The sequence below is a fragment of the Caretta caretta genome, chromosome 9, assembly GCF_965140235.1.
Source record: "Caretta caretta isolate rCarCar2 chromosome 9, rCarCar1.hap1, whole genome shotgun sequence".
NCBI classification, from domain to species: Eukaryota; Metazoa; Chordata; order Testudines; family Cheloniidae; genus Caretta; species Caretta caretta.
The window spans coordinates 81,559,137-81,582,919 of record NC_134214.1 but is presented as its reverse complement, the minus strand read 5'-3'; the positions used below and the strand labels follow the sequence as shown (position 1 = coordinate 81,582,919).

The following is a 23,783-nucleotide window of genomic DNA, read 5'->3' as shown; positions in this document are numbered from 1 at the left end:
GCTTCCGTTCTCTGGCAATGATGGAACTGATTGCTCCCTCCTTTGTGTTGGTCTATAAGGAAATACATGCTTTGGAGCAGGGGAGGGCCGAAGGAAATATTATGGACGGGATGTTAATTAGAACCAAAATCCTGGATAAAGGAAGTTTTAGGCACACATCTGAATTTTCTGTCTGGCCCTTATCGCTACACTGGGTTGAACCAAACCATTAGCAGAAATTGGGAAAATTTGAAGCCAGATCAGAACTCCGTGGCTAGGGCCTAACTCTAGTATTCATATTGATGGGAGTGTCATCTCCCATGGAATGGCACAGCAATAGGTTGTAGCAATGAATTTTAAAGGCACATGTCCCATTTTGTCCAGTGCTGTTTGCAAAGTGGATCTGCTACATTCACACATTTAGTCATGTTATGGGGCATGTGTCCATGCTTAATATCTGCAGTGAGTTTTCATCCTACTTTGTACTCTGCAATGTCACTCTCTGGCTAATCGGTACTAGCGAGCATCCTGCTTTAAAAGCAGGGACACCCTGAGCAAGTTGTGAAAGTCTTTTCCACCTGCAGGCGTGACCTGTCCTTGTATTTAGTTATGGTAAAAACAAAAGTCACTGAGTTCATATATGTTTGCACCAACAGTAAAACTTCATCTGATTTCTAATTGCTTTTTAATGGCAGCCTGACCTGAATTGCCATTTTATGTACATGTCTAGCCAGTGGCTAGGATTAAACTATCCCAGAGCATGAGCTGCAGCCTCACTTGGAAGCCAAATTATATTAATCCATTCTCTGCAATGACAACCTGAAATCTGGATGGTGTTTAAAAATGTCTATGGAGTTGAGTAATAGATAAGTTGGCAAAGGCGCTTTTTGGGTTATTAGTGACTTGGCTGGGAGAGGAGTTGATGACCTGAGATGGGATAGGCTGTTAATCCCAGTGTGCACTTAATCAGGATCATTATTCTTACTATATTTAGAAATGGGGAAAAAATCAGGGTGTTGATATTTTTATGGGTGATTGTTTTTCACATGGGACATAGAGTTTTTCTGGAGAATTACTGCCCTGTGCATTAGGCAGATTACTGGAATTCCTATCACAGTGCTTCATTCAATTTATGAAGTCTAAGCAGGAGCCACTCTTCATCACAGCTCTGCTCCTCTCACGCTGCAGTACAGTCATAAGGCCCAATCCTGGAATCTTTACTTATGCTGAAGTCAGTGGACTGCTCCTGGGTCGAAGATGCGAGTATGGATTATGTTGGCAGGATCTGGCCCCGAATACTGAATTTATGGCATAAGATTTATGGCAAGAGACCATAAACACAGGGTCGTGATTTAAGTCTGGCTTTCAGTGGAAAGTGCAGCTGGGAGTGAGGAGGAAAGGCATTACAGCCATAAATTCAGGAACTGATAGCAGAAGGTAGGATGAGTGAAGCTAGGGAGACAATGCTTTGTGCATGAAAGGTCCTCAGTGTACATCTATGAAAATCTCAAGAGTGTATGGGGGTGGGAAATCAGATCATGAAGACCTGAAGAATAACTGCATGGTTAGCAACAGAGCAAATCTTCATTCTGTTTGGTTCCCATTTGTCTTCTCCTGTGCTGAGTTCTGAGCACAGGCACCGACTTTTCGATATGCTGGGAGGTGCCTGACCACTGGTTCTGTCCCAGGCCCCGCCCCCACTCCACCCCTTCCCTAAGGCCCTACCCTTACTCTTTCTGCCCCCGTTCCACCCCTGCCCCGCCTCTTCCCGCCCCATTCCACCCACTCTCCTGAGCGCACCACACCCTCTCTCCTCCCCGCCAGTGCCTCCTGCACGCCATGAAACAGCTGCTCGCGGTGGGCGGGAGGCGTGGGGGGGAGGCGAGGTGGGGAGCTGATGGCGGGGGAAATGGAGAACCATTTTTTCCTCGCGGGTGCTCCAGCCCTAGAGCACCCATGGAGTCAGCGCCTATGGGTCTGAGCCTTTACTACTGCTCCTCTGGGGAAAAGGTCTATGAAGAAACGCAACCCTGAGGCAAGCAGACTGGAGGGGAGACACCCCCCCACCTGGCATAGAGCTGGAAGCTGGACACTTCACTTTACAGATAAACTAAGCTGGGACAGTTTAGCTTTGTCTACATTGGACTCTTTTACCCAGAGCTAACTGATTGCCAATTACCCTAAGGTGGTTAACATGTTTGTAAAGACTGGTGTGGACACTGCCTTTACAAACATGTTAACCATCTAAGGGTACGTCTTCACTAGCAATGTTAGAGCACTGCTGCAGCAGCTGTTTAACACGGCTGTGTAGTCGTGGCACGGCGCTGGGAGAGAGCTGGTGCACTGTCTACACTGCCATGTTACAGCGCTGAAACTTGCAGTGGGGACAGGGGGCACACCCCTGAGCGAGAAAGTTGCAGCTCTGTAAAGTGGCACAGTGTAGACAAGGCCTCAGTTAACTGGCAATCAATGAACTCCAAGTAGAAAACAAACAAGTTGAATGTAGACATGCCCTTCCTTAAGTAAAGGATGAGTGGCTACTTGCCTTCACTCTGTCCTCAGAGAGGATCTATAGTCCAAGCCTATGAGCCAGCTGGTATAAATCAGTGTAGCCCCACTGACACCGTTTGAGGATCTGTGGCATGTGTACTGTGGGTATCTTCACAGAACAATAACAGAGATGCACACACTTCCTCACCCACCCACATCTTGTGAGCAGCTGCATGTACAGAAATCGATGGGAGTGGAATGAACTCAGCACCTTCCAAGACTGAACTGATACAGAAAAAATATTGGAGAATAAATGTGCCGTCTTTTATGTCAAAGGGGTGACATTTTCCCCTGCAGTCAGGCATGGCAATTTCTCCTGAGTTAGGAAGGTGATTTGCTCCCTGGATTCTATCTTACAGAAACACCGTTCCATCCTATAGGATTGTAGCAGGGTGACTACCCCGCTCTTGCCCTGCAGGGGTTAAAGCAGCCCTGGAGAGGGCTGTGAATGGGAAAAGCAGGCTGATTGGGAAAGCAGCCACAGCTGTGGCCAGCTTAATCAGGATCCAGCAGGCCTTTATAAGAGGGCTGTGGGCCAGAAGTGAACACAGACTCTCTTTCTAACTTCCTAGAGAGAGAAGGACCTGGCTGCCTGGGAAGCGAAGAAGGGTACCTAGAGTGGAGCAGGGCTGGGGAAGGGCAGAGGGAGCTGAGCAGCTCCAGTTGAGCAAACCCCCAGGCTGCAGGCCTAGTGAAAGGCCTATGAAGGGTCCTCGGGCTGCAGAGGGGCAGCCTAGAGATAGGCAAAGGCAGCTGGTCCAACCCCCCCTTGCTGATGATGAGTGGTTCATAGACTGCAGTCTGCCCGAGGGAGCGGGAGCTAGATGGAGACTGGCAGTGGCCAATGAGGCAAGGTGCGGGTAGAGGGTTGGGGGAATCCCCTGGGTGGGGAGACTCGGATTGTGGGTTACTGCTGGGGCAGAACCCTGACAAGGAGGGCACTGGGGTCTGGGAGGGACACGTGGGCCAGTGGCAGGCGAGACACCGGCCTGCAGAGGGCGCTCCTGGCTAGAAGAGCTAATTCCCAGAATGACTGACAGGAGGCGCCGCATCGGTGAGTCGTCGCCCCGTGACAAAGATCTTAAAACAAAAAGAATTTACTGTGGGCTGTAAAACTCGTTACACATGCAGAAAGACAAGAGCTGAAGAATGTTAGTGACTTATCAGCTGTTGCTGTAGCCCCAAGGCGAGGGAAAGGCCCCTTCTCTTGGGTCCCGCAGACTGGCTGTCTAGCTCTACAGGTCAGTGGAAGTTTGCAGGAAGCTGCCGTCAGGGCAGGGTGTTACTGTTTACCCAACGCAGCTCAAGCTCCAAGCAGGAACATACTGCTTCCCCAGCTCTTCTATTTGTGTAACAGGCAGGATAGCTCAGGGGAAGAGGGCCTGGTGTCTAGCTGCAGTCACAGAGCCAGGCATAGGCGTCAAGTATGTTGCAGACAAAAGAAATTCAAAGATCAAGTGCCTACTAGACCCTTGTTTAACTTAAGACAGAAAAGCCCCTAATGTTTAAACTTTTATTATGTCCAGTAAAAGATTAATTATTTGAGATGATCTTAGGGAGGGTCCCTTTTGACTCAGCTGTAGAATAGCAACTGCCAAGCCAGGGACCAAAATGTTCCCATCCCAGTTCAAGCCTTTACTCTGACAGCACGCACAGTGCGAACACAGCAAGGCCCAGCCCAGATGTGGCGCTCTTCTGGCCATTGATTACATCTGTTCTATTGTCTGGTTCAGTGTTGTTGTAGCTGTTTTGGTCCCAGGATATGAGGGACAAGGTGGGTGAGGGAATATCTGTTGTGGGACCAACTTCTGTTGGTTGAAGGGACAAGATTTTGAGCTTCATGGAGCTCTTCCTCAGGTCTGGGGAAGGTAACCCAGGAGCTCAAGGTAAATACAAGATGGGACAGACTGTTAAGCATAAGAGACTCACATGTTGTAGGAGAGGACTTAAAATGAAGTGGGTAGTACGCAGCAGGATGTGTTACAAATTGTTGTAATGATCAATAAAACTAGTGTCTCTATTAAGTCCATGGCTTTTAGTGTCCAGCAGAGTTATCAGTTTAAGTTCCCAGGCCTGTCTTCTGAAGGTGTTGTGCTGGCTTCCTTCAAGGACTGAGAGATGAGATATGGAGTGATCGCTTTGGGGAAAGTGCTCACTCGTGGGTGAGAGGGTGTTTTTATCTTATTTCTGTGTGAAATTTGAGAGTGTGGTGATTGTCTGGTTTCATCCACATAGTTGATGTCGGGGCATTTGACTCACTGTTGAGGTGCACCATATGTTATAATATGCATGTGTAGGACCCATGGATCTTGAAGGTATGTTGCAGGGGGTGTTGATCATCATAGCAGTGGAGACATGTCTGCAAGTTTTGCATCTGTTCTGGCAGGGTCTGGTGACACTTTGAGTTGGTGTGTCCTGGTCTGTGGGGAGCTTGCTTCTGATGATGAGCTTGGTGAGGCTGGGCATTGAAGACCAGAAGAGGGAGTTCAGGAAAGATTTCTTTCAGGAGGTGGTCCCCATCAAGTGTGGGTTGTAATTGTTTGATGTCACATGTGGATGCCAGTGTGGGATGGTAGGTGAGAGCTAGGGGTATGTGGTCAGTGGGATTTTTTTTCCAGATTGAAGTAGGTTCTCTCTGCGTTTTATGGCTCATTGCAACAACATGTAACACACTCTGCAGCCTCCTACCCTCTTTTATCCTATGACTGCAGAGGAGTTAATTGCCCACTTCAGTTTAAGTGGCTTCCAACAACATGTGTCAACTCCTTATGTTTAACAATCTGTCCCCCTTCTGTTTAGCTTGGGCACTCTGGTTACCTTCCCCAGACCTGAGGAAGAGCTCTGTGAAACTCGAAATCCTGTCCCTTCCAATACAAAATATTACCTCCTCACTCACCGTGTCTCTAGTTGGGTGGCATCTGCAGCCTGGGTTAATGTCTTCTGTGGACTAGGCTATAGTAAACTTATTTTCACTGGATACCTAAACCAGAATTTGAAACCCTTTTTCCCCAAAAGGCTCAGAGTCCATTCCTGGCAAGCTGCTGAACCCAGTGGGACTTGAAAGCAGGCAGCATCACACAGCAAGAGCTCAGCGTCTGGCAGAATCAGATCCCTTGCGAAGCAGTATCTCACACAGTTCTCAGGAGTCAAGAACTGAAGGCCCTGTGGTTTCAGAACTTCCTCAGAGGGGCACACAAAGGGTTTCTTGTAAGATTTTCAGTATTTTGTTTCTGGTCTGGTTGCGTGCACCATGAGAACAGTTTGTTTTGTGATATCTGTATCATTTTTAAGGCAAGGGGATAACACCACCTCTGAGGTAGGTCAATGTAGTTAGGTTGACATAGTGGCCATGTCGACACTGTGTTGCTTACATCGATTGTTGCTGCCTTTCAGAAGCTGTCCCACAATGCCTCACACTGACAGTTAAATTGGTGCAAGGACGGACACAGTAAACACAAGGAGTGTAGTGTGGACATGCAAAAGTGATTTAATTACCGTGGTGACTGTACGTCGACGTAACTCAGGTCGACATATTTTGTAGTGTAGACTGACCCTTAAATTTGTAGTTCTTATGAAACGTGTGAAAGCTCCCTCTAATATAGAAGGGTGTTTTTACAGTACCACTTGGCCTGGAACATCATCAGCCAGAATTTGTCTCCCAAGTTGACAGCAGTCTGAGTAATTGCTAATTATGGCACAGTTAGATGTGTCTGGTTTTGGGTGTCACTTAGATATTTCAGAGTAACAGCCGTGTTAGTCTGTATTCGCAAAAAGAAAAGGAGTACTTGTGGCACCTTAGAGACTAACCAATTTATTTGAGCATGAGCTTTCGTGAGCTACAGCTCACTTCATTAGATATTTGTTATCACTGAGGAGGACAGGATCACGTCCTCCTGCAGTTCAGTCAACTGCAGTCACTGACTTAGTGGCAGTAACTCATGCTGTACTGTCTTGTCCTAGCTTACACACTAACTCAACCTGAGAGTGCCTCTTAGGATCTGAGAGACTGTTCAGAAATGAAGGTACTCTCCTCCTTCCTGGATCAGGACAGTAATGCTCCCATGCCCAGAAAGATCATATTGGCGGCCTGCAGCAAAATCTAAGCTACATTCCCATTCTGCGCAAGTCTAATTCTCACTAGAACATGCCTGCCAAACCCTTCCGTCACTGTGTGAGAACCAGCTACTTATCCGCTTGGCTCAGGGCTGAGTGAACAGGGAGCACTAGCCTACCTCGGCTGGCTGAGTGTCTGGCAGAAAAGTGCAGCTGTCTCCACAAAAACAACAAAACCAAAGAAACCCAACCCGCCGGCCTCCAGCCGCTGTTCTCATTGGTAGTCTCCATTGCAAAGCAAGCCAAAGTCAGTCCTGTCACCCTCACCCTGTGTGTCTGCATCTCACATTCAGATTATCGCTGCAAGCTGTCAAGAGAATTAGGGAGGCAGAAATCAGCTTCAAAGAATGTCAGAACCAAAGATGAGCTAATGTGAGCGGTGCTTTCATGCTCTCCCATCCTCTCCAGCCATCTTTCAGTGAGGAAGAATTGAGGGAGGGGGTTTCCTGTACCAGAACTGAAAGCATGTTACATTTGGCATATAAAGAAGAGACAAGGGTGGATTTGATCTGTTGCTTGGTCCAGTGTTTATACCCACCCCCTCCTCCCACGGTTTGCCTCAGTGGGGAATTGCTCTTGTGACTGACTGGGCATTTTTTGCTGTTCCAGCTCAGCAGCAGCGAGATGTGTGCTTTGGCAGTCGGCAGTCCTGGCTGGGTGTTTCCCTTCTAGCTGGCTCAGGGGGAAGGAGAGGAAAAGGGAAACTTTAGATGTTCTCTAGGAGGTTTTTTGCAAAAAGGACTGAGCTGTTCCGTGTGAAGCCAGGGTGATGGTGGTGTGAAGGGTCCGGTGAGGTTGGAGCCTCGAGGCAAGCTGGATAGCTGGGATGCTGGGCTTTCTAAAATACCTGACTGAGTTTGAGAGAAGGAAGCCACTTAGAACTCAGCTGGTGCCTCGTGAAATGATCTGGAAGAGAACTAGAGGCACATGTGCTAAAGTGGGAGTGCAGACAGAAAAAGGAGATGGTAAAAATGGCATGACAAGGCCACATACAGATTCTCTCCATCGCTTCCCCATCCTTTTTGATCAGCTTAAAAAAATCAAAGGCTGATTGTTCTACCTGCCAGCCCTACAAAGCTTGTGCTGATACCTGGAAGCCTTGCTGGGCTCATTGTGGCTCATGGGTTATCAGTGCAGCTGATCAAATGACGTTCTGTGAATTATATTAGCTGTGCTTTTCCTCTCTGTCCTGCTCCCAAGTTCCCTTTCCCTGTGAGTGTCTTAATTATTCATATGAATTTACTGAGTAGTTGGAATGAACAATTTTCTGTCAGTGGGTTGTTTGCAAATGGGTTTGCGGCAGTGAGTTGCTGTTCACAATGAGTCACTGGTTTCCTAGACACATGATATTGATTTTGGTCCCTGATTGGATGCCTGAAACTCTTTTTAATAGGAAAATAATGAATAATGAAAGCTGTTGTTCAGCACAGTTGCCCTAGTTCCCACAAGAAGACTGGTGTAGTCACATATAGAGCTGTCATGGTCTAAAACAGGGGTCTCAAACTCAAATGACCATGAGGGCCACATGAGGACTAGTACACTAGCCTGAGGGCTGCAACACTGATCCCTGCACCCCCCCCCCCAGAGAGCGCAGGGTGCGGCAGGGGGTTGGGGTGCAGCAGGGGGCTCAGGGCAGGGGGTTGGGGTGCAGCGGGGGACTCAGGGCAGGGGGTTGGGCTTCAGGAGGGGTGTGGGGTGCTGCAGGAGGGATTTGGGGGGCGGGCTCTGGCCCGGTGTGCACCGGGGGCAGGGCAGGCTCCCTGCCTGCCCTGCCCCTGCACCGCTCCGGGAAGCGGCCAGGACCTGGGGAGAGAGGGGACACAGGGGTCTGTGTGTTGCCCTGGCCGCGCCTCCAGGCACCACCCCCCGCAGCTCCCATTGGCTGGGAACGAGGAACCATGCCCCTGAATGGTCACAAAGAGCCACGAAGAGATGCTATCCTAGACTAGACTGTTCTACTTAGTTCCCTACATGGCACCCATCCCTGTTGTGTCTAAGCTCTGATCTAAGCACAGCTTTTGTCCTGATTTAACTATTTCAGGTAGGGGGTGTGATTTCCCCCCCCAAATAATTAAATCAGTACTGTGCACACAGTTATCCTAGAATAGCATTTATTTGAATAAGCTATACTAGTATAAGGATCTTTTTACTGAATCCACACTAGGTGGGTTGTACTGCTTTAACCACTGTATTCGCCTAGTTAAAAGCAGTGTGATTTTGTGTGTGTGTGGACAAGACTCAAACGGCAATTTAGAGTTTGAATGAACGTTCCCAAACAGATGGGCAACAGACTATATTCAGGCTGATTTCAAAGGGTGTCCTTAAGTTTGGGATAAACATATAAATTTCTCATTGGGGGCAGCCTGACTTAGTGGAATAAGGATGGGGCTCCTGGATTCTATTCTAGGCTCTGATAGTGTGACCTTGGGTACCTTCCATGACCTCTCTGCATCTCAATGCTTGTCTGCATCTGCAGTGCTGCTGAATCATGTTGAAACAGTTGCTATATTCCATGCCAGAGGCTGCCCCTTTACAAATGTTACACAACCTAGAGGCAAAGTGCTTAGAGACCCTGTCAGGATGCAAGACCCAATATTATTACTGTCATAGGGATGTCACAAAGCCCAGAATATTTACATTCTAACCCTTCGCTAACTTTTAGTTCCAGCAGAAGTTGTGGCATGTGACAGGACAAATAACAAAAGAAAACGCCTGTTAATTTGCAGCTGCAGCTCGAAGCACAAAAGGCGTCAAGCAATCGTCCAGAATCAAGTTTCCAAGCCACCCCATCCAGCTGACAGTCGATGCCACTTTGAGAGACCAGGCACTAAGCTTGATCCCACCACCACTGGGTCCTGTACAATCTGACTGATGTGCAAAGGTCAAGGCTCAGTTGCAATGGGAGGGGGGAGGGCTGCTAAATGCCAGATTCTCACAGCGATGTGAAACTCCACCAGGGAGGCTGTAAAAACAGACGCAAGCACAGGAAATAATAGCCAATAAGCAGGACTTCCGAGACAATCATGTTCTCATTTTGGTATCAAGCAGCAAGCCAGGAATGAGGGGAAAAATCCCATTCCCCTTCCTCTTTGGTGGTAATAGCTTTGTAATCTCAGCAGAACCTCCAGCATCTGGGGTTTGTCTGACAGTTCTCACCCTACCTGGCTCAGTCTCACAAACATCCATGCTGCACGCTACCCAGAGCTGATCCTTGTGAACTCAGTATGCCCCATCTGTGTGGCAGTAATAGGAAGCTTCATTCCTTTATTTTGAGGTAAGTGATGTTCTTCTAAATGTACATAATGGTGCCCAGATACCACAGGGACGATTGCCTAAGAAATGTACGTTCTACTAAAGAGGAGGATGATGATGATCCATGTGATGGGTGTCTGAACAATACAACATAGAGGGCCTCACTGACCATCCACTTTCTTGGCCCAACAGCTATCCTGCCAGGGCAGGGCAAGACAGATAGATACTTCAGGAAGAAACGAAGTGTGCGTCTTCAGGTGGCACATATGCAGAGGTATGTAAAACAGCTAGTTTGTTGGGGGCTTGATCCCACCCTCAGCCTGTCAGGCCATGCCCTAGAGGGAACCAGTGGTTGTTAGCTGAGCTACTTTTCAAGAGTTCTCTTCTGCACTAGATGGGAATCCCACTCCGCACTGATACCGTAGGGCCTGGAGAAGAGACTCTCTCAACACCCTTTCCTTGCCTCACTAGTGCATCTATGTAACATAGGGCATGAATTGTCCCATTCGCTCTATACTTTACTTCACTTCCTTTTCATAGCACGGGTGGATTTCAGATGAGAATGGAGAGGAACCATGACCCAGGTGAACTAAATCTGACAGCAAGAAGATGTTTTTCAGTGATTTGGATATAATGGTCAACTAGCATTGATTTTTATAGGGGTGCCAGAACAGCCAGTTTCAGCAGAGCGAGAGGCCAACCTGTAGTGTTTATAAATTAGCTGTGTGCTGATTGCTTCCATTGTAGGCAGGGCTTTATAGCCTTAAATCTTTTCTTAAGGAAAGAGCTCAGGCAGTCCCAGGAGGTCCCACAAGATTTTCTGCTTGTGCTTCTGTCAAAGCAGTTCACATTAAATGTGGTCCCTGTAAGCCAGTGAGGGTACTGAGTCAGGACAGGGCATCGAGTTTCCAATAAAGTGCTTCCTGCAGTTCAGCTATTGGGTTGGGTCAATACAGGCGCAGGCATCTGAGTAACGTGTAATCAGAAAAGGAAACAGGTCAGCACATGAATCAGTGCAGATAAAGTTCAGGGCATAGGCTAGCAAGGAAATAGAATTCCTGACTGAGCGGGAAGGGAAATACAAAGGGAAAAAGAAAATGGATACAGGAACTAACAAGTAACACTAGAAGCTAAATTCCAAGAGAAGGAGGGACTTACTGGGAAGGAAGAATAAAGATGGAAGATATCTATTTTAGTACAGAGAAGAGGGGAAAGAATTATCCAAATGAATCAAGCAGTTATATACCAAATGGTTGAGCAATTGGGTTTTGATGTCTCTGCATATTGTAACCTCTTTTGGACTGGGAATCATGCATTTTGGGACTTCTGGGTTTCATGAGAGTTAGAAACAATGCGAGATATAATCAGTCTTCTGCATGAATCTTTGTGGGGACTAAATGATAAATTAGTCTGTGCAAGTATCTGCATCAGTTCTCACTGATGTAAGGTACAAAAACAATACCATATAACTTATCTGACTAATCACAGCTTAGCAACTCTATTTGAATTTGGAATATCTAAGATCTGTAGACTAAAAAGTGAAGAATGGAATACGTTTGAGGAACTCATGATTTTCTTGTGGATATTCCACAAGCAGAAAAAGGCTAAATTAAATGAACACGGTATTCATTTTGAATTATTCACTTCACCATAGAGAAGAACATTGTTTTCTGTTGCACAGTCCACATGCGGTTGCAGCTGAATCCACAAAGATACTGACCAACTGGAGCGAGCTCAGAGAAGAGCAAAGTTGAGCAGTGGGCTGAAAGGAATGACTTTTGAGAATTGGGGTGGGAGGCATAACCTCTGTAAGAAACGCACTGGAGTTTACAGCCAAGACATCCTGGCTGCAATCAAGGAATACCCTGCTGCAGCCTTGGGGCTGTGCTAGATAAACAGGAGAAAGAAGCTGAAGGAAAGAGGGAAGGGGAGGGTATTAGAGGCTTTGCTACGGGTTGCAGGCCCTAGCACACTCACCTGACCTCGGCCCTAGAGACTTTTGATTTTTAGATTGTGAATAGGTTTCTGTGAGACCTTATGACCCTTCCTGGATGCCTAAGGGGAAAGGGAGCCAGCCTACCTACCTCCTAGAATAATAACAGAACTAGGAACCCTGTTGTCTGGGTTTGTTTTGGAGGCCCTCTTAAATGGGACACTTTTGGTTGGTTGGTTTTGGCCTTCTACTTCTTAAATCCCATACTGAGAGATTTTCATAGCTACACTGGTATAATCTTGCTTAGCATATGTCTACACTGGAGGTAGGAGTCAGATTCCTAGCATGGGTAGATAGACTTGTACTAGTGGGGCTTGAGCTAGCATGCTCAAAATAGCAATGTAGATGCTGCTGTACCGGTGGAGACTGAGGCTAGCCACCCAAACTCGGAGTCAGGTGTGTCTGTCTATTGGGGCATGGAGGCTCACTCCTAGCTGCAGTGTAGACCTACCCAAGTGACGCCTAATTAGGGTGGAGGGCAAAGTTGTCTACAAATATCTCTTGGGGGGTAAATACCTAGGAGGGAGAGGAATTATTTCAGGTGGCATAAGGGGGTTTCAGTGGGAGCAGCAGGATGAAATTAAGAAAGGAAACCTTTTGGTTGAGTGTTAGGAAAAACTTCCTGCCTGTGAGCTGCACAGGGTGTGAAATAGTCTCTCAAAGGGAGCAGTGAAATGAGGGGTGAAAAGAAATTAGTACATCAGCTGGGACACACAAAACTAGACTGGACAATGCACTAATCCAGTCTAGGGATTGGACTAGATAGGTCTCTTCCATCTCTAACTTCTGATCCTGTGAAACCAGGAGGAATGAAAGTAAAAACAAAAAGTCAATAAAACCTCTTTAGAATATTCTGTTTCTATTTGCTCTGATGGTGGGTGGAAGGGTCAGGAGAGCTGTTAATGCATCTGAATTGGTTTACCTGCCCATAATTAGCAGGGGTGTGTCCAACAATGGAATATTACTGACACCGCTAATGTGGGAACGTGGAGAGAAGATCTAGAAGGATAAAACTCTTACCTGTAACGAACACATACGTCTTGGCCATGAGGTCTTTGTTAGAAAGGAGGTGATTATAAACACAGGTGAAGTAACCGGTGTCGCTGGCTATGGCTTTGTTGATTGTGAGCCTGCTGCAGATCTGCTGTACGTTGTCTGAACACTGGTGCTCGGATATGTGCCACCTGTGTGGCACGTCTTTGTGTGGTTCATTTCCCCATAGCCAGGTCAAGGAGGCTGCTCCCCTGTCAACACAACACAAAATACAGATTCTGTCATGGCCTCCGGCATAATGGGTGGAATAATCTACATTTCTTAGGCCAGGTTCTCTGTGGCCAATGTCTGTGATTCCAGTTTTCATAAATGTGCCATGTGGTGAGGAATGATAACACTGTTTGTGATGTATTTTATGAGCTGTTAGCTTTTCCAGCACCTTGAGGGAGCTAAGGCTTACGATGCAGTTACCCTGCCCCCCTCCCTGTGGCACTGGACATTTCCTGAGAGAAGCAATAGCAAATGCAAGACCATTTCCTGCAGGCTGGAGGGACAATGTACTTTTCATTTTGAAGAAACAATGTGAACATGAGCTCATTTGAAGTGGCTACATTTATTGCTCTGAAAACTTTAGAAGGCATCAGATACATCTGTAAACTTCTCCTGAGTTAGGCTCTCTGCACATTTTACCAGTTAAGTTAAAATCTCTTTTTTTCCTAACACTGGGGTTAAGGAAGGGAGAGAAGACCATTCATGTAACTCTACACCCCACGTTTTCTTTAATTAGCAGTGACTGCATCTTGATTTTTGTGGAGTGTCTGGAAGTAGTTGGATTTCAGATCTTGTAATATATGCTTGCGTAAGATACATATTTCTATTTGGCCCTTCACTGATCTCAGAACACAGGAGTTACCACAGCCTGGCAGATATACTATCTCTTCCATCTAATGTAGTGTCCTGTCTCTGATGTCCGATACATCCCACATTCTGCACTTAAATATCTAGGGCTATTAGGGCCGGATTCAATGAGTGTTTCCATTGACTTCAATTAGCTTTGGATCAGGTCCGTAATACAGTCCTGTCGCATAGGATGTGTAGAAGCGCACAGTTGCAGGGATAGATCCTGGAGGCATTGTGTCTCAAGGAGGCATTCCAGGAGCTGTGGAGGAGCAAAGGCCAGAGTGGCCCCTGCTACAGGATTCATGAGAGCAGTTCTGTTTGATCAGCATGGAGAGGGAGGAGTCATGGACCAAACCTTCTCCAGACTCCTGTGGACAAGCTAGGGTCAGTGTTTAGTGCTAGTTTGAAGCATTTCTCTTTCTCCATTGGTGCAAGGACAGGATGGGGAGCTCTTTGTGCCTTTCCCCTCTCCTGGATGACTGCACCAGGCAAGACACAGTCTGGCCTTTAATTTTAAAAGGACACTGTGTTCACACTATCCTTACTCAGTGGACTGCCATTGACTTCAGGGGGACTGAGTAATGACCTCTGGCTTTTCACTACTGTGAGTAGTAATAGAGGGAGAACTCCAGGCAGGGCATATCCGTTCAGTGCAAAGGCACATGTGCTCCACAAGTATTGTTACTATATCCTGTTGTGAGTTCGTGTTAGTGAGTTGCTCTACAATCTTCCTCTGCGGGTCTGGGTCAGTTGCCTCGTATAGGCGTAATGGGTGCCACAAGGGAGTGTGTGTCTGCCAGCAAGGTCCTGTTGCTCCTTAATACAAACATCCTCTTGGTTCTCAACTCTGTCCTTTGTTGCTTTCCTGAAGATGATGATGGAGTTGGGCTGAAACCTGGAGGCTATTCCCAGCATGTGGGTAAAGGAGAGTGCTGGGTAAACGTGAAGCTATCCTCTCTGAGGGCAGCCTCACCCCCATCACTGGATGTGCTGCACTGCACCACAGAGATGCTGAAACCCCAGCCTCATCCATCACACCAGCTTCCTGTATTTAAATGCAGAGAGGAAAGAGGCAAGGCAGACTTATTGTCCAGCCTTTTAAGGGGTGGTTCAAACTAAGAGCTCTTTTTCTGTGGAGGAATTCTCCATCCCCACCCCTTCTTCCCAGGCTCATGTCAAAACGACCACCCTTAGCAAAGGAGGGCCTCCCAGCAATGCCTGTCATTGCTCTGCCTCAAGGGGAACTGCAGAGCAACATGTGGTCTGTCCCCTCATCTGCACTCACTACATTACACGGTCACTGGGGCACCTTTCCAGTCCAATGGCGGAAGAGTAGAGTAATGCCTCCAAGGCTTAGAGGCAGCCTGGTTTAACGGTTGGAGCATGGGCCTAGGAGTCAGGAGACTTGTGTTCTAATCTTGGTTTAATGCTGATAATGGGGGGCAGTGAAAGGACCCACATAGAACAGAGGGAATTTCACTCTACTCTCAGTTCTGACAGCTATTGTGCAAATCATGCTTCTCTCTTTTGCCGCAATCCAAACCGTCCCAGCTCCCTTTAATGATAGGAATAAGTTCAGATGACGTGTTTTAGACCAGTTCTTTAAACAGGGTTTTGTGTGTGTGCAAGACATGGCACTAGGCTAATTTACACCTGCTGAGGACGTGATGAAAGTGTTCCAATGTTTAAGGCACATGAATCATGGGCAGAAGTTCCAGCTTTTGTACCTAGCTGTGGCAGAGACTGGTTGCTTTACCTTAGACAAGTAACTTAACTTCTCTGTGCCTTGATTTTCCCCACGTGGATAGGGAGAATTACACTTTTCTACACCCAGGGGTGCCATGAGGACTTATGACTTAGTGGCTCTAAGGTAGTTTGAGTTTGTGGAGGCACTACAGAAGTGTAAAGCATGTTATTTATTCTTTCATCTGACAATACATGGATGAGGTGATAAATAAATTTAAAGAGCAACCAATTTAAAAAACAACTGAGAACCCAACTCTTTAATTAGCACCCGAGCACCTTGTAGAATTCACATCCACATAACACTGTGAAAAGAAATAATGCAGCTGGATATTAAAGGACAGTTTAAACTTTACAGTCATCACCAGTGTCCACAGCTTGCCAAGCTATAAATACTATCTTAAGGTTCTTTTGACCTCACAAGCCAGTACCAGCTGCAGGTATCAGGAAAGAATCTCCTTCAACTGTATAACAATTGAACAAATTAGTGAGTATTTGATGGGGGGGGGGGGGGTGAGTGGATTTGCCGGAAGAAAGGGCAACACTATTTTAAATGGACTGACTGGGACAAAATCAGAGGTGACATAAATATCAGTGTAAACTACAAGTTAGTAAATCAATGAAGTGGTAGAATGAGTCTAAGCTGGTGTCATTCACATGCTGAAGGAGTGAGTGTGGGTTGGTGGCTGGCAAAACAACCAACAGGATGTGTCAGGTGTAAAATAACGTGTGTGTGTATGACTGTTTGTAAGCAGGGGTGTCTTTTTGTTGTGTGTTTGTACAGCACTTAGCACAATGGTCTATGATTGGGCTCCTAGGTGCTACAGCAATATAAATAATTGTGTATGACTTACTTTAATGTCAACCTTCTCACATGCTTATGCCAGGCTTTTAAATCTTCTCACACCCTTCTGCTGGGTGGTTATTTTTGCTACAAGCCTGTCCTCCTGTTGTGTAAATCACATTCACAATTACTTACCCTGATTTATACCACCCCCTCTGGGGCCTATCGTCTGATCCAGCGGAGCTAACCTTATGTTTTCACAAAGCTGAAAATTCCCCAACTCAGTGTGTATTTACTACTCCGGTCGTCTGCCAGTCAACTGCAAGAGAACACTTTACAACCCAGATTTGCCAAGGCTTATCTTCCTATGAATGCAAGTCTTGATCCCAAATTTGGCCCCTTCCCTGCAGGTTTTGCACACTGTGTCAATGGGTGAAAAGTCTCCATAATTTATGACCAACAGTCTGCGTTTTATGAGGCCTGGCTACCTTTGATTTAAAGGATATGATCTATTCAAACAGGAGGGGTCTTTAAATGTACATATGCTGGTTGCTGTTTATTTAATTGTCATCTTATAGGCTAGACAGCATTTGGGGTCAGCTTGTGTACACAGAGAAGGCTGATTGCCGATTGTGGTCAACAAGTCTGTCACTTATTTACACACACGGAGTGAAATAGAGAATTTGCACACAGCAGAACTGAACCTTAGCTAGGCAAATCCTTATCCGAAAATCCTCAGTATCCGAAAATGAGTTTTGTTTTTTTTTGTCTCCTGATATGATCCATCACTCACAAGACCATGGAAGTCTTTCCATGGACTTCAGTGGGAGTTCGACTGTGCCCATTTGCAACATAGAGGGTCCTATTGATCTGAAGAAGTTCTCTCCCCTCCATTCTATTAGACTAAATAAGATCCTACTCCACATGAAAATGCATGTCGGGGAAAAATATAGCAAAAGCTCCCCAGCTGCAGATGAGGAGTACCCTTTTGATCCTGGGGTGGTTTTGTGCCCAGGCAGCCAATACATATCAGGGAAATCGGACACTGCTGGGGCAAACCTCACCTGCATGTTATAGCGAAGAAATCTCCTGCATTGATTACAATTTGATCTTCTGTAATGCTTAACTCTGGTTTCAGTAGCACTTCTTCCAGAGCAAGACCTGAACCAAAATAAGGGAGAAAATACACAGTTAGGAATGTTTTCCAGGGGATACATTTATTAGAACAGACACAATCGAATATGAAGGAGGCTTTCTGTAGTTCATATCTTTGGGGCCAAATTCTTCTTTCACTAAACTCATGTAACTCCACTGTAGCCAGGGGCTACATGAGGTTAAGTGAGAATGGAATTTGGCCCTTTTCCTTTCCAATGTTTATAATGTCTTCTCTAATGTCTGAAAATAACATTTCTTTCCCCACTTCTGTTTCATCTAGAGGTGGATCCACTCCATGTTACTCCCATTTTAGGCTAGACTAAGTCTATTCATTTCCATTACACTGACATAAAAGTGGAGTGCATGAGGCCCTCAGTGAATAATTCAAGTTGTTGCAGGAGACAATACATTTTAAGTGTGTGGTTTCCTTTAATGAACGACATACGTGGGGAAAATTTCTGGGGAGCAACTGCCTTCCCTTTATAAGTCTGCAATATCCAGCATATTAAAAAACAACAACACAACAATGACAAAACCTGCAGTATTCCTGAGTAATAGCCACAAATACGGCAGTGACACTTGCTTTGTTTGGGGACATTATTGTTGCAGAGTATAGCACTGTTTCATAAGGCAAATTTACAGCCGTGTTTGTGGTCCTAACACCAATGTCAGTCTGTCACATGGCTGGTGTGGAAAACTCTCTCCATAGGGCAGTCATCAGCTTTTACTGCATGCTATCCTGACCTTCAAATTCCCTAGGGCTCTCTAATAACCGGCAGTGAGGATGCTAAGAGTATGTTTTATTTTGCCCCCTGTGACGAAGTTCCTCCTCTACCTTGGTGGGTCTTGCGCTTGTTGGCCGATTTGCTCGCCTCGGAGATTCATGGCAGCCCTCAGTTTGGCTGTTTTCGTGAACCCACAGTCCAGGTCAACTCCTCCTGTGTCTGACCAGGAGCTGGGAGGTTTGGGGGGAACCTAGGCCCGCCCTCTACTCCGGGTTCCAGCCCAGGACCCTGTGGAATGCAGCTGTCTAGAGTGCCTCCTGGAACAGCTATGCGACAGCTACAACTCCCTGGGCTACTTCCCCATGGCCTCCTCCCAACACCACCTTTATCCTCACCATAGGACCTTCCTCCTGGTGTCTGATAATGCTTGTACTGCTCAGTTCTCCAACAGTATGCGTTCTCACTCTCAGCTCCTAGTGCCTCTTGCTCCCAGCTCCTCACACGCGCACCACAAACTGAAGTGAGCTCCTTTTTAAACTCAGGTGCCCTGATTAGCCTGCCTTAATTGATTCTAGCAGCTTCTTGATCAGCTGCAGGTGTTCTAATCAGCCTGTCTGTCTTAATTGTTTCCAGAAGGTTCCTGATTGTTCTGAAACCTTCCCTGTTACCTTACCCAGGGAAAAGGGACCTACTTAACCTGGGGCTAATACATCTGCCTTCTATCACTCTCCTGTAGCCATCTGGCCCGACCCTGTCACACCCCACATTATTAGTAAATCATACTTAGCATTTTCCAAAGGTAGATCTCAAAGCAGTTCATACAGATTGGTTAACATGTTATCCTGGTTTTACAGATGGGGAAATGGAGGCACAGAAAGGTGAAGTGACTTTGCCATGGTCACACAGTGAGTCACTGGCAGAGCACAGAGAAAAACCCATGTTTGCTGATGCCCACAATGGTGCCCTCTGTCCATTATGCACTGCTGCTCCTCTCTTTGGCAGAATTTGCCATTCGACTGAACTCTTAAAGTGGTCCTGTCAACTGATTTCAAGGTCCAAAGGTTAGATTTTGTTTTAAAAGGGTTTTATGAGACCTAGCCTAGATTGAAATGTATGTATTCATGGTAGAGTTCAATAAATGTAAACATCAGCCTCCTCTGCTATGAAGCCAAACACAGCTGCAGAAAGTGAAACTGACAAGAAACAAAAGTGAAACTGGCCAGAGCAGTTGTCTTGCTCACACTGAGGGAAGAGTAATCAGTACAACCACAAATATGCTTCGATTTGTTTCTCATTTTCCAGAGCTATGACATTAAAGTCTTATGTTTTCTTTCCCTGTATGCACTTCAAATCTTCATCTTCTCCCTCACATTGAACTTGTTAAGCCAGAAATCCTTCGCTTGACTTATAACAAAGGCATTTTACTCAGCAGTGTAGCGATGTTAACATATTGAACAAAGAGAAACAGAGCTTTCAGATGGATGAAAAAGTGCTTTCCCTCCTGCCACTCCCAAATTTCTCTTTTAAAAAATTCATGTGAAATGGTCTCGGCACTGCACGTTCCTTCCGCGAAAAGTGACTCACTCCCATGTACAGCAGACTGGCTTCTTTCGTGAGCTATTCAAATTCCCGTCAGAAACTCAGCAGAGGCTAGCTAATACCTGAGAGCTCCAGCCTTCTAAAAATGTTGCTTTCTAAAGACGGCGCCACTCAAAAACATTTTGCGAGAAACCCTCAGCAGGTGATACCAACTCTCTTCCTGAACTGCAAGCTCCCTCTCAGATGAGACATTAAACCAAGGTCTTGACCACTTGTCGTCATTAGAGATCCCATGGCACTTGTTGTATGACGACTGATATTATATAAGCTCCAGGGTCCTGGCCAAATTCCAGATTTTGCATTCTACCCTGTAGTTTCAATTTCACTTATTCTTCACTTCTTTGTTTGAAAATTGTTACAGCAGGTGATGTCATGGGTGCACAGTAACTGCTGGGTTTCTAACATGTCCTTTGCATAACCACACCCACCTATGTAACTTGACACCTATTGTTACAAATCTACTTTTCAGCTACTTCAGTTCCTCTAAGACAACACATTTATCTTTTCAATAACAACTGGTTCCTGTAACAACCTGTCAGTGGCCAGTAGATTTGGAAATATTTTTCAGTTTGTCATTTAATTAGCCAACTGAGCTTTATTTGAGTCCTGTGTGTATCTAGCTGGTTTTCTCAGGATATAGCCGCTAATGTGACTTGGGCTAGCTACATGGTGCTACTTGGCAATACTGGGTATGTAACCAGCCGACTGCGACCGGACATCGTCGTGACCGACATGGAAAAGAAGATCCTCATGGTGGATGTCAGGGTGCCATTCGAAAACAGGTCACTGGCTTTCCACAACGCCCGAGCTCGTAAGGTGTTGAAATACACCCCACTGGTCGACACCCTGAGAGCCCAGGGCTCTGAGGTCCAGATCCACACCCTGATCATGGGAGCCCTGGGAGCATGGGACCCTCACAACGTGCCGGTGCTGAGAGTGTGTGGAGTCGGTCAATGCTACGCCCGGCTCATGCGATAGCTCATGGTGTCTGACCCCATCAGGTGGTCAAGAGACATAGACCCGGAACACATCATGGGACACTGTCAATACCAGATCAAATAATCGAGACCGCTGGTCAAGGAAATAACCCACTTCCTTCCTTCCCTGAGAAACCAATGGACGCACCCCACCCATGTCCTTATTCACTACACCAATACTGACTTGGACTCTTAATACATTCTATGGGTGGTGTACCTGAGATCACTTATCCACTGATGTTTTAAAAACTCCCGCACGCCAATCTGGGTCTATGCTAGATATGTACTATGTATGTATCTTGTGAACCTTGTAACCGATACTTGTAATCCCTCATAACCCAAGCCTGACCCCAGATGTACAATACCTTCCCTCTTAACTTCTGTAAATTTGACTTTAAACATTAACTTTAAGAAAATTTTTAATTCTTCACTTGGTCCCTCTGGTTCCTGCAGGGCTAACGTGGATCTTAAGTGGTGCATTATGCTGGCTTTGTGCACAAGACTGAATTTCATCTTTAATGAGTGAATGCAGCATTGTTGCACTGGCTCTGTCGTGCCATACCATCAGCACGTTCTTGGCTGGCACTCGCTGATTAGATCTGAGCTGCTGTTGTTACTGGTGAGCAAGGCAGTTGTGAGGTTTTCATAATACTTGAAAATGTTTTTGCAAAAGACAAACGTGTTTTTCAATTACAGTGTTTATGTGGCTGAGCTACCTCTTTCACAGAGTTTGTTTTGGCTTCAGGAAGCCAAAGAACAGAATAAACAAAATGTAATTTCAATGCTTTTCTCCCCCATGCAGAGGGGGAAAATCCTTACCACACATACACTTCATGACTGCAGCCAGGGAACAGGATGGGTATTATAAACACAGCGTGTGCCTTCTCCTACTTGCCAAAGCCATATTAGAGAGTGGACAGAAAAAAAAATCAAAGGTGAAATGAAGAGGGTGGACCAGTGGGAAAACTGAAGCCGCATTGAATTAGAATCACTAGATGCTGAAACTAGCAAGGTGACCCCTCATGAAATTTACGTCCCTCCTACAGTCCCACCAGGGCCTGACTTTTCTTCCACTTTCCAGATCATTGCCCTGTTGGCCAAGAGATCATTTTTCTTGGAGGCTGGGGGCTGCCACAGGGCCTGGTGGGAAACAAGAATGGGAGTCGCCCTATTTTAATATTTGATTTATTTATTTGGAGAGGCTCAGGGGGTTGAGAAGCCAGTGGAATTATGAAAGTAACTTCCAGCAGAGAGTGGCAGGGCAAATAAGCTAAGTCATACTTAACAAAACATACCTGAACCTTCCTCCCCAAATACTGCATCCTAATATGTATTTAGTTAGAGCTGGATTCTGGCACCTGTATTCACACTGAACAATACCATCAATAGGATAGCTTGTGGCAAGAAGGTACTGCTCAGCTCGAGGACAGGTGGCAGAACTGAACCCTTAGGGGTGAGACATGCAGCTCTTACTCTCCCCTGGTGAGCACTTACTCACAGGAGCAGGGCTACTGATGTCAGGGTTGAGAAATCTAGCCTCAAAAGTCCTGTCAGGTCAAAGTTAAAGTCAATGTTTGCTTTCATATGAAGAAGCTTTTAAAAGTCCTTGGAAGCTTGTCCAGTGCACTGCTTATTTATTTATACTGCAACATGGTGAATTCTATTGCTGCCCTGCTCAGTGTATTCAGGTGAGCTATTTAGATTTTATGGCTCTATCAATAAATCTCTCAGCATTTACCAAAAAGATTTTTTTTAATCCCGTGCACATTCAATCAAAATGTCAACCAGCCACTTACAGAATCTCCCTTAAAAGGCTCCATTGTAACTCCCACAGGCCTCAATTCTACAACCCAATCTGATAGGGCAGATTGTCCCTGGACCTGGACAGGGTCCTGCTGAAGTCAGTGGCCCCTGCCCACCCAGCTCAGATTGCAGAATCCAGGCCTAGGTTAACTTTCTCCTTTTCCCCAGTAAATAATTCTTGTCCTTCTCTTAGTAGTACAAGGGTCATGACATTCATAACAAGTGTTCTTGCCAACTACCTCATTACCAGAGCAAACCTACAATGAAGAGGAGGCAGGAAACGCGTCTCCACTTTGCAGTACAATACATAAAAGCAACAGGAAACTCATATCAGACCGGTGACTGCTCCTGCCATCTTCTCCTCCCTGAGTTATTGGTGGGTACACAGTACAGAGGGGAACTGCAGTGAAGTCAGTACAGCCTGTATTCATTGCTCTGCAGGGTTTGGTTGGGGAAGTGGGTGGCTGGTCTGGTCCCCTCTTATTCCCACCCCTTGCACAGATCCCTGGGGTCTGGGATGGGAGGGAGGAGCCAATACTGCGGACTGGCCCCCATCCCCTTCTGCACAGTGAGGGCCACATCTGTGTACAGCATACCCTCTGCATGCAGATCTGAGGGGAGGTGATTGGGACCCTGGGTAATTTAGTCCAGGCTCAGCACTTAAAAGAAAAAGGGTTTACCATCTTAGCATGATAATGATTTATTTGTATTACTGTAGCATGTGGGTGTGGTCAGGTCCATTATGTTAGGTGTTGTACGGGCGTAGAGTAACAGACAGCCCCAGCCCCGAACAGCTTACAGTCCAAGGCATCGTCACCAACTCTCATGATTTATCACAAGTCTCAGGATATATGGTATTTTTTCCTAAAGCCCCACTCCCTGCAGTCAGGTGATGTGGTAAACATCTCATTAAAAAAGTCACTTTCTTGATCTCATGGTTGAAAAGAGAGTGAAAATGTGAACCCTGAGGGCTCCAACACTGGAAGATAAATAAAAAGAACTCAACATTTATCATTATTTTTTAAATCTCATGGGTTTTGATCACTTGGGATTGGCAAAACAGACACATGGTGGGGAGGGGAGATACAGGCACAAATAGAGGATGTGACTGTGCCTAAAATCTTACAGCTGGTCGACAGTAGAGCCAGGAACAGAACCCAGCTTTCTCCTGGCTCCCAGCCAGTACCCTCGCCACTGCATCATGCTGTTTCTAAGAA

General features: G+C 46.2%; 1 protein-coding gene and 1 long non-coding RNA gene across 3 annotated transcripts in view; one reads left to right on the top strand and one right to left on the bottom strand.

Moving 5' to 3' along the window:
• LOC125642670 (vascular endothelial growth factor receptor kdr-like) overlaps positions 1–23,783 on the bottom strand; it is a 184,419-nt gene that overhangs the window by 109,131 nt on the left and 51,505 nt on the right. For both annotated transcript variants that reach the window (XM_048864348.2, XM_048864349.2), the window contains exons 2-3: positions 17,372–17,468; positions 12,908–13,131 (exon numbers count right to left, since the gene is read on the bottom strand). In XM_048864348.2, the coding sequence (XP_048720305.2) occupies positions 12,908–13,131; positions 17,372–17,468 (321 nt within the window). The remainder of the gene's footprint in view (positions 1–12,907; positions 13,132–17,371; positions 17,469–23,783) is intronic.
• Positions 1–23,783, top strand: part of LOC142073230 (uncharacterized) — a 77,045-nt gene that overhangs the window by 50,271 nt on the left and 2,991 nt on the right. Inside the window, exon 2 of the long non-coding RNA XR_012669996.1 lies at positions 10,087–10,168. This is a non-coding gene — a long non-coding RNA (uncharacterized LOC142073230). The remainder of the gene's footprint in view (positions 1–10,086; positions 10,169–23,783) is intronic.